Genomic DNA, 8,841 nt, shown 5'->3' on the forward strand with positions numbered 1-8,841 from the left:
TGACCATTATAAATAAAATCAGTAATAATAATGAAAGTAATTATTATTACTACTAATAATAAGAATTATTATTATTATTATTATTATTATTATTATTATTATTATTATTATTATTATTATTATTATTATTATTATTATAACTTTAAACCTTGTGGTAGAAAACTAGCATTTTGACCAGAAACACAATAAAGCATTATTGACTTCTAATTTTAACAGTGGAAGAATATCGGAAACAGTGCTTACAACACACACATTTACTAGAGGAAGACTACACACACACTCACACACGGATGTTTTTTTCTTCTTTGGGTCAGTACCATTATGTTTTTTTATGTTGGAACCAGGCAGCAAGTGAAAACTGAAACAACATCCATGTTGGTAAAATGCAGAAATAGTCTTATCAATAACTTACAACTCAGACAGCAAATAAATATTCATATCATTTGTGAAATATACAAAGTACTTCTTTCAGTTAACACACAGTAGACTATCACATTATAAGAACATTGCAGATGCTCGTGCCTCAAGCTGAATTCCTTATTCTTCTTAATGTGAATCTGACAAAAAGTGCTTCTCCATGTACAGTCCCCTCTTCAGCTTCCATAATGATTCATAGCACTTAACAATCGGAAAATAGTACTTGGATTCTGACAAACATAAAGCTTATATGCTGCTGTACAGGCCAGCTGAACATATGCTCTGAGGGTAGTTGATGGATGAGGCTTGTACATACAAAATAGGATGGATATTACATTATTACTTATTACGTTTGTTTACATGACAGTTACATTTGTAAGAAATCGGACGTCAGTTATCAGAGGATTATACAGCAGTGGAGTTGTAGGCCAGAGTCTCCAGAGAGCGGCAGGTTTTTAGAAAGGTGTAAAAACCAGAAACACTTTGGTGGCCTTTGAGTTCCCCTTCCTTATTGATTGAACTTCCCTTTATCACTGTACACCAACAAGAACTTCCATCAATCCAGAATTTGGGATCCAAGACATTTTCTCACATCCTTCCTTGCAGTCAAGCTGCAGCATGTGCCGAGATCAAGGATCTGTGTAGATGAGTCATAGCAGAGGGAGATGAAATCCAACCTCACCTCTAAAAGTCTGCTGAGTCATCAGGCTGTTGACCTCGACCTTTCCTATCACGATGCCGGCGTCTCCGGCGTTCACCACGCCGCCCCTGCTGATGATGCGTGTGCTGGGCACCTTGAATGTCCCTCAGCTTCCTCACCATCTCATGGTCCTTGTTGCCCAGCACCCGAGGCAAGAAGAGTGAGGCTTTATCAGTGCTCCGAGTTTTAAAGCCTCGCCGCGGCCGCCCTTTCCCGTTGATGGAGATGTACCATTGCCTCCTGACAGAGGCCCGACGCTTGCTGCTGCTGCTGCCTGTTCCCGGTGGTAGGGGCTGCTCTGTGAAGTGTTGTCGTGATGCATAGGTGTTGTACCCCAACTCATGGATCCGTTCCACAAATTCACACTCCTTGTTGAAAACCTCCTGGGGAAAGGAAGAGGGGAAAAGGAGTGACCAAGATGTCAGTTTTTGGAGGATTAATTGTGTTTTTGTTTCCCTTCTTTAAGGTTTCTTATAAAATAAAAAGTTGGCTGCAAATAAAACAAACTCACTCAGTTTAACTTTATGTAATGCAAAATGTTTCGACTTATGTGAAAACATTTTTTAACTGTTGTCCTAAATGTGTTGCAGTGAAGCTGAGGAGGACAAGGTGACAGAAAGCTGAACAGTATGAATATGTATATGTATTTGTCTTCACTAATAAAATGGGGAATTAGAGTAATTTTCATTTTTAAGTATTTTTGTCCATATCAGTATGTTACAACCATTTGTGTTTCTCAGAACTGGTAGAGCGGAAATAAATTAACCACCTACGTTTGGTGTAAAACACAAAGTTGTGGTTCATGATCTCTGGGGCATAAACAGAAGAAAGACAGGCTGTAATTGTGTACTGACCGAGGCGTACAGCCTTCCTTTATCGTTCATGGCTAGATATTTGCCTGAGAAAAGCCCTTTTATAGCCACGACACCCACATCCACTGCTGTGATCTCCAAGATGCCTGCAGAGAAACAGAAATATTAAAGGTAAACTTGAAGTCATATTTTTCATACTTAGAAGTGCAGCTCTTCCGTTTACATGAAACATAAATAAGCAACGAAGAATTTTTCTCCTGTGCTGTTAAAATTAATTTCTTGCGGCAGCCTCGTTACGGGGGACCGTTCCGTTTATTGACGCATTGAGAGGCTTCAACAGGCTCTCATTAGATAAATACATCCGCTTTATGCTAATGCTGCTGACCGGGATCCGGAGATCGACCTGCATGTCGGCAGATTTCAGCCTGAGTGAGGAGCTCCGAGTGTCTCCGAACACACTCCATACATCACTTAGCTGGATCACTAAATCACACGAATCATTTCTGTGAGTAATGCAGACTGAAGTCTAAAATACACACAGAAAGCAAGAAAAAAATAGAAAGTAAATAAGAAAGAAAGAGATGAAGAAAGAGGGCGTTTAAATTTAGCCCGATAAAATGTTACTGTTAATTTTCTCCAAATCTTGAAGTTCTTCCTACACTTGAGCCCAGGTCTCCTCGGATTTGTAATGAACATCTTAAGCTTCTAAAAGTTCTGTCTTTGTAAAAACAACAAAAAAAGCTACTCACTGAACGGATTATTCTCCTCCAGTGATCCATCAATCTTCCCGTTAGGATGGATCTGTAGATGATATTTGGTAGCGCAGTAAAGTTTCCTGCGCCTCGGCGCTCCTCCGAGGTGCTCATACACTCCTCCGCGCCCCCCGGCGTCTCTCCGCTGCCGGGGGTCACAACCCTGGCTAGGCGAGCAACGGGCCCGGGGCCAAACGGGGTCCAGCAGGCTCGCCAACACCAGCAGAGGAATCATCAGCATTGTGGCATGGTCGGCGGGGAACGATTGTTGCAAAAATTCGGATAATACCCGGCCAGCCCTCCGGGTCCCATGAACGTGTCGGGCCCCTAAAGCTGGAGAACTCCAGCCCCGGTGTACATCCAAGCCCCACGGGCAGCTCTGACAGCACAGCCGGCCCCCGGGTTGGGATCCTCCTTGCCTCTCCTGCAGGAAAGCCCTCGTTTGAAGCTGACTGAGAGCCTCGCCTCAGACTGAGCGCAGATATAAAAGAAGCTTGTGGCGACAATAGGCTGAACTTCGACCAATTGATACAAAGGAGAGGGGAGGCAAAAGGTATTAGTCCTGTGTGAAGTGAGAGACAGCGGCATGGATAAAATTACATAGTGGCAAAGTGCGAAACAGCTCTCCTCTATGAACTCCTCTTCTGAAATATCCTAAAAGAGCAAATTAGACATCCCAAATTATACAGGCGGTCTGAGCCTGCGCCAGCCACCGCAGCAGGTGAGGAAGAACTCAGCTGCTGGAACCTTCTTTCATCTCAAAAGTCAGAGAAATGAAAAGTGAACCTTTGTGTCTCTTGGGTTTTTTCAAATTCACTTATCCTCAGCTTTACTCCATAGAGCTCAGAACTTGATGCACTTGTCCATCCTAAGCAGAGCAGAAGCATCTGTTGCTGGTACTTGATGTACAGAATCCGATCCACAGCTTCCAGAAGTGAAGAACCCACAGCTTTGTCAAGTTTCCCGTCTTCTTTGCTCCTTAATATTTATAGGCTCTTCCTGACCTGTTACCTTTTACTGCCATTATTAAAGAATGTTTCTGGGAAGAAAAGACAAATTTGTTTGGTGTCACAAGGTTCCCTGTCTACTCTTCACTCTGCAGAACCTCCTCCCCAAGCCTCAGTCGTCATCCTCACCAACAGCATCTCCCAGACTTTCCCAACCCAATGCCCCAGCTCTGGCTAGGCAGCAGCCGGTGGGCGGAAGAGCAGCAGGCTAAATGACTACTGCCTAAATTGCTTCCATCTTGGTCACATTATGGTTTGCATTCTGGTAATTAGCACCATCTTCTACAAATCTCTCTGCCCTTTGGCGCTACTCCACTGCTGCTATGAAGGCCTCTGCTGAGAATCCCCCAGAGAGCAGACGGTTAATTTGTCTTCCCCTCCCATACATCACCCAGCTAGTTGCCTCTGTCACTTAATTTATCCTGATGATCAGGAAAAAAATCTGCTCTTTTAATTACAAATGGGCTTTATGCCTCCAAAACCCCTCACAAGTCAGACAACACACCAAAACATCAGCCAGGCAGTGTGTATCAGTGGTTGTTCTGGTGGCCATTTCTAAGCGAGATGGCCTTGATGTGGTCAAATGCTGAAAAGGGTGGAACCTCAGATGTGGTGTGCTGTTTCTCTCAGAAACTATTTTAATTATGCTCCCCTCCACGCCGCCCACAAAGCCTCCCAGCAATAGGCCAGGCAAGCGCTCTCAATTTGTGAAGCACACACTCACGTGTATGTCTTCCTTTTCAACATCAGAAAGAGTGTGTTGTGTGCGTGTGTTATACGACAAAGCTTAAGAGGAGGATAAGACCTTAAACACCGCTTGTAATCAGGTTTACAACAACAAAACAGCAACTTTAGCTCCACTTTGACATTTGCCATCATACAGTCAAAAAGCTCATAGAATGAAAGCCAAATGAAAGATCTTCTGTCTTTTTCTCAAGCCTTTGGACTGTTGCATTAAGACCACCATGCCATATGAGTGAGATGATGAAACACACCAGGGGGGCATGTAAAGCTGACAGACAGGAAATCATAAAAAAGGCAGAGCTGCTGTCAAAGGGATGTGAAGACTACAGCCAGAGCTGCCGGGTAGTTTTTCAGGTTGTTGAAGTCGATCTATTATCACTTCCCTCTGGTGGTTCAAGAAAGACTATAAAGCATCATTATTGTTAATGATGACATGCACCCAGAACTTGGAAAATAAATTGTTTCCAATTTATGAATACCATCATTTATGAAAGGCTGTCCACTATCCAGTAAACTCTGGTAACATTATATCTTAGTGACTTCAGCACAATAATTTTATGAGCATTTTGTGATATCAGAGGTTAAAAGCAAAAATGAGACAAGTGCATTTTGAAAATATGTTGCGCTGTGCCTCAGCGTGTGAGGAGACGATCGGAGCAGCTGTTTGATTCCCTGACCTGGATACCGATTTCCCAACCTTTCAAATTGTTTGCCAAAGACAAATCAGCTCTGTTTGGGATCTTTGTCCTGCTACCTTCACAATACAAAGTTGACTAATTGGCCCTTCATTGAAGCCAGGAGCCATTCGACTTCACATTACACTGCACACTTGCATCCAGACCAAACAGAGATCACATCCTATCAAGTCTCCAGTTCACGTTGGGGACGTTTGAAGCTGCGCTCACAAGAAAGTAGATTTTTTTTAAATGCTTTAAAACATCCAATTCATCCAGTTTAACTGTTTCAACCATTTTCTTTGTCAATAAACTCTTGAAAAATGAATCAATACCAAACCACATGAAGTGCTCTGACACAAAACCCAAAAGCATACATTTTAACTTTTTCTCCTTTTTTTCTCTAATCATGAATGAAAGCGAGGATTTTTTTAGAGCTCCTTTTTTAATTGACCTCCCCAAAATTCTCCCCCACCACCAGCTCTCAAAACCCTCTTAGCACAAAAGGGTTTCTTTTCTGCAATAATACAAATGTTATTAGCAAGGCCCTTTTCTTGGCTCCCTCTTTTAATGGAGGGAAAAGGAGGTACCAGTAATCCAGAGCAAATCAAAATGACCTTTGAACCCTTTCTGCTGTACTTTTTCTCATGGGCAGATTTCTTTAGTGAAGCGGTGATCAGAGGGCTGAATCCAGCCGCTGCCTCTCGTCTCCTGACAAATCGCTGCAGAGCCTCTTTTGTCCCCAGGACTTTGATCTCACCTGCTTGTCAGACTCTTCAGAAAGAAGTCTAGTACAGTTCCAGCACATAGCAAACAAATCAGCAAATATTTTAGCACCCCTCCACACACACACGCACACACACACGCACACACACCTCCCTGAACCCCTTGTGTTTGCTGTCCGCTTTCTTTCCTCTCACCCTTCTTCAGTTTATCAAACTGGTCTGTTGGTTTTCTTTTAAGTTTGCCTGTTTTAAACAATCCAGATTTATTTCCTAGTATTAGTTTTTGTTTCTGGGCAGTGTGGTTGTCACTGGGACATTTCAACAAAAGGCCTGTGGTTTGAGCCTCAGCTCGGGCCTTTCTGTGTGGACTTAACATGTTGTCCCCGTGCACATGAAGGTTTCCTACAGGAAATCCGTCTTGTTCCCACAGTTCAAGAGCAAGCATGTTAGGTTAATTGGTGATTCTAAATTGCCCTTAGGAGAGAGCTTGTGCTCACAGGATTGTTTTTCTCACGTCTTTGTGTTGCCTCAGTAATAGACTACCCGTCAAAGCTGCAAGATCATGGACTCAAAGCTATTTAAAGTTTGCCAGAGCTTCTCTTTACTGAGCCCAAGACAAACTGTCAAAAACATTTAGGCATCAATAAAAATCTTTATTTAGACAACTTAGCACCGTTTATTTTTCTGCCACGTTTTTATGGTTTTTAGAGAGTGAAGCCATCTTTCTTTCTATTTAATGAGAGGGAGGATGTTTCTCCAAGGGCGATGTTAGCAGTGAGAAAAAATTGTTCCATGCTCTTAGTTCAGTTTTGATGTGATTGCACTTGACCTCTCAGCAACAAAGTGAGTCAGGTTTGTCTCATCACTTTGCTTTGTTGAGGCTCCACTATTCTGATCTTTCTACATTAATGCTTAGGAAAGTGATGGAAGTAAGCCAAATTAATTTGTTGTACTGTACCAGTGTTCTGGTCATAAGGGAGCCAATGTTTCCTAAGGGAAGGAAAAAACTTACACCACATCCCAGCCCCTCGTTCAATAGACCTTCAGAAGGAGTGGTACTGATTATGAAAATGAAACATGGAGCGGGTAATTACCCAACACAGTAAGATTGTCATAATATTAGTGAATGGAATATATTTTAAACTTTTAATTAAATCTCAAATAACTTCAGAATAGCAGAACTTAGGGGAGTGACCCCAAGAGGTTTCTTTAGGTAAAAATCTGTGATGGTTCAAGGTTCTGTGGAAGCAGGTCCAAGCCTGCACTGGCCTGGAGAGTGGGCAGGCAGGTGGGTAAAGTGGACCTTGCTCAGCATTATCACCAGAATTTTCTTTGTCCCATGGGTTGAGATGTTCAGGGGAAGGTTCTGGCAGTCAGGTTTCCAGCTGGGTCATCTGAGAGAGCAGAAACAGGGAAAAAATATCAGAAGAGAAGTAAATGCTCAGTTGGGTTTTAGCTATGTCAAGAAACCAAAGTTTCACCATGGTGATGAAACTGTGTGAAGGCGGAGCTTAAACATCAGGCCATGATGAGTGAAAGACGTCAGTGTGAAAACAAAATGACACAATTCGCTTTTCTGTCAGAATGCATTTTGATTAAGTAATTTTTTTTATTAACACAGAGTGATTCAATGCAAATTTCACAAAACCCATAAACTGGATTTAACTACTTATTTTTAATAGATAAGGCACACATCTAGGTGAGGGTCAGTTCTACTCACTGTAATGTTTCAGGCCATGTAAAACAAAAAACTCTAATCTAAAGACAGTATTACATTGGTAGTGCTTTATTAGAGCAGATTTATCCCCTTTAAATAGCTTTGTTCATTTGCTGTTCTGTATGTAGATTGTACCAGTGGACCAGAGCTTTTTTGTTTTTTCTGTGACTAGTTCCTTTTTTTCAGCCTCGATCAGAAGATGGCTGATTGAGCAAAGCCAGGCTTTAGTGGAAATTTCCTCCTGTGAAACTGAGAGACCTTCCTGTCTTCTGTCATCACATACTTTCTCAGGATGAGGCAACTGCTTCATGACATGATCAACTCAACTGAATCCATCATTATAAACAAGATTGAGAAGATTGTTTCTAAATGGATCTGAATATATGATTGCACTGAAATGTTGTGACTGATAATTGTGTGTCAGATGAAATAGGAAGCTGTTTGTCTTGCAAAGTGTCTTGATTCATGTTGGGAAGAGGTCCTGTACAAATACAGTGGAAACATAGCCAGGCTGAATTTGTACTGTACTGGGCTGACTATACTCATTTAGACCATAGTTATAATAAATACAATATAGTTACCTTTTAATAAATGAAACTGAGTTTTTTTTTGTGAACTAGAGACTTACACATGCCTATCAGTTAATATCAGCTTTATTGGATATTTTTCAGGGAGCTTTACTGAAGTTACCTGATGCTGTCCAGAACCATACGGTTCAAACAACAAGAACAAAACGGTGCAGAGCATAAAACATTTCATCTCTAGTGTTGGACTGGAGTCAACACTGCAATATTTGAAGAGCTGCATTTTAAGAAACTGTCACGGACAACAGACGTCCTCCAGCAGAGGGGAGTCAGACAAAATAATGTGTCCTGTGAGTTCATTGGAGATGAAATTGGTTTTGATGCAGAAAAGAAGAAATGTGAGTAAGGCTGAAATGAAAGACGGCTGGAAGGTTAAAGCATCTTCACAAGATGATTCCATTTGCTCTTTAAAAACAACTATAATCTATGTACCGATTTTGTCCTTTTCTCTTTCTTACATACTTTCTCTTCCTTGCCACTCTCTCTTTCTCGCACTGTCAGTCTTTGTCTCTCTTTCACTTGCTTTCCCTCTGTAACCAGATAAGTCTGTCCTATACTTCTACAGCTCTTTGATTGTTAGCTGCAGGTTTCAGATGCCCGTAGAGTGGCTGCACCTTCCAACAGGCAAATGATTGTGGAAGGATGAAACTTTAGAGGGCATCAATGGCTGTGGCAGAAACACACAAGTTCTCTCTCTCTCTCTCTCTCT

At 41.8% G+C, this 8,841-nt stretch overlaps 1 protein-coding gene across 1 annotated transcript; it reads right to left on the bottom strand.

The window, feature by feature from the left end:
• Positions 1 to 291: 291 nt before the first annotated feature.
• Positions 292 to 3,175, bottom strand: fgf3 (fibroblast growth factor 3). The gene is made up of 3 exons (XM_044140683.1): positions 2,679 to 3,175; positions 1,972 to 2,075; positions 292 to 1,500 (listed from the first exon to the last, which is right to left on the bottom strand). Exons 1-3 carry the CDS (start codon positions 2,920 to 2,922, stop codon positions 1,102 to 1,104), a joined length of 747 nt encoding a protein of 248 aa, XP_043996618.1. The 5' UTR covers positions 2,923 to 3,175; the 3' UTR covers positions 292 to 1,101.
• Positions 3,176 to 8,841: the final 5,666 nt, after the last annotated feature.

The sequence above is a fragment of the Gambusia affinis genome, linkage group LG02 (assembly GCF_019740435.1).
Source record: "Gambusia affinis linkage group LG02, SWU_Gaff_1.0, whole genome shotgun sequence".
Lineage (NCBI taxonomy): Eukaryota > Metazoa > Chordata > Actinopteri > Cyprinodontiformes > Poeciliidae > Gambusia > Gambusia affinis.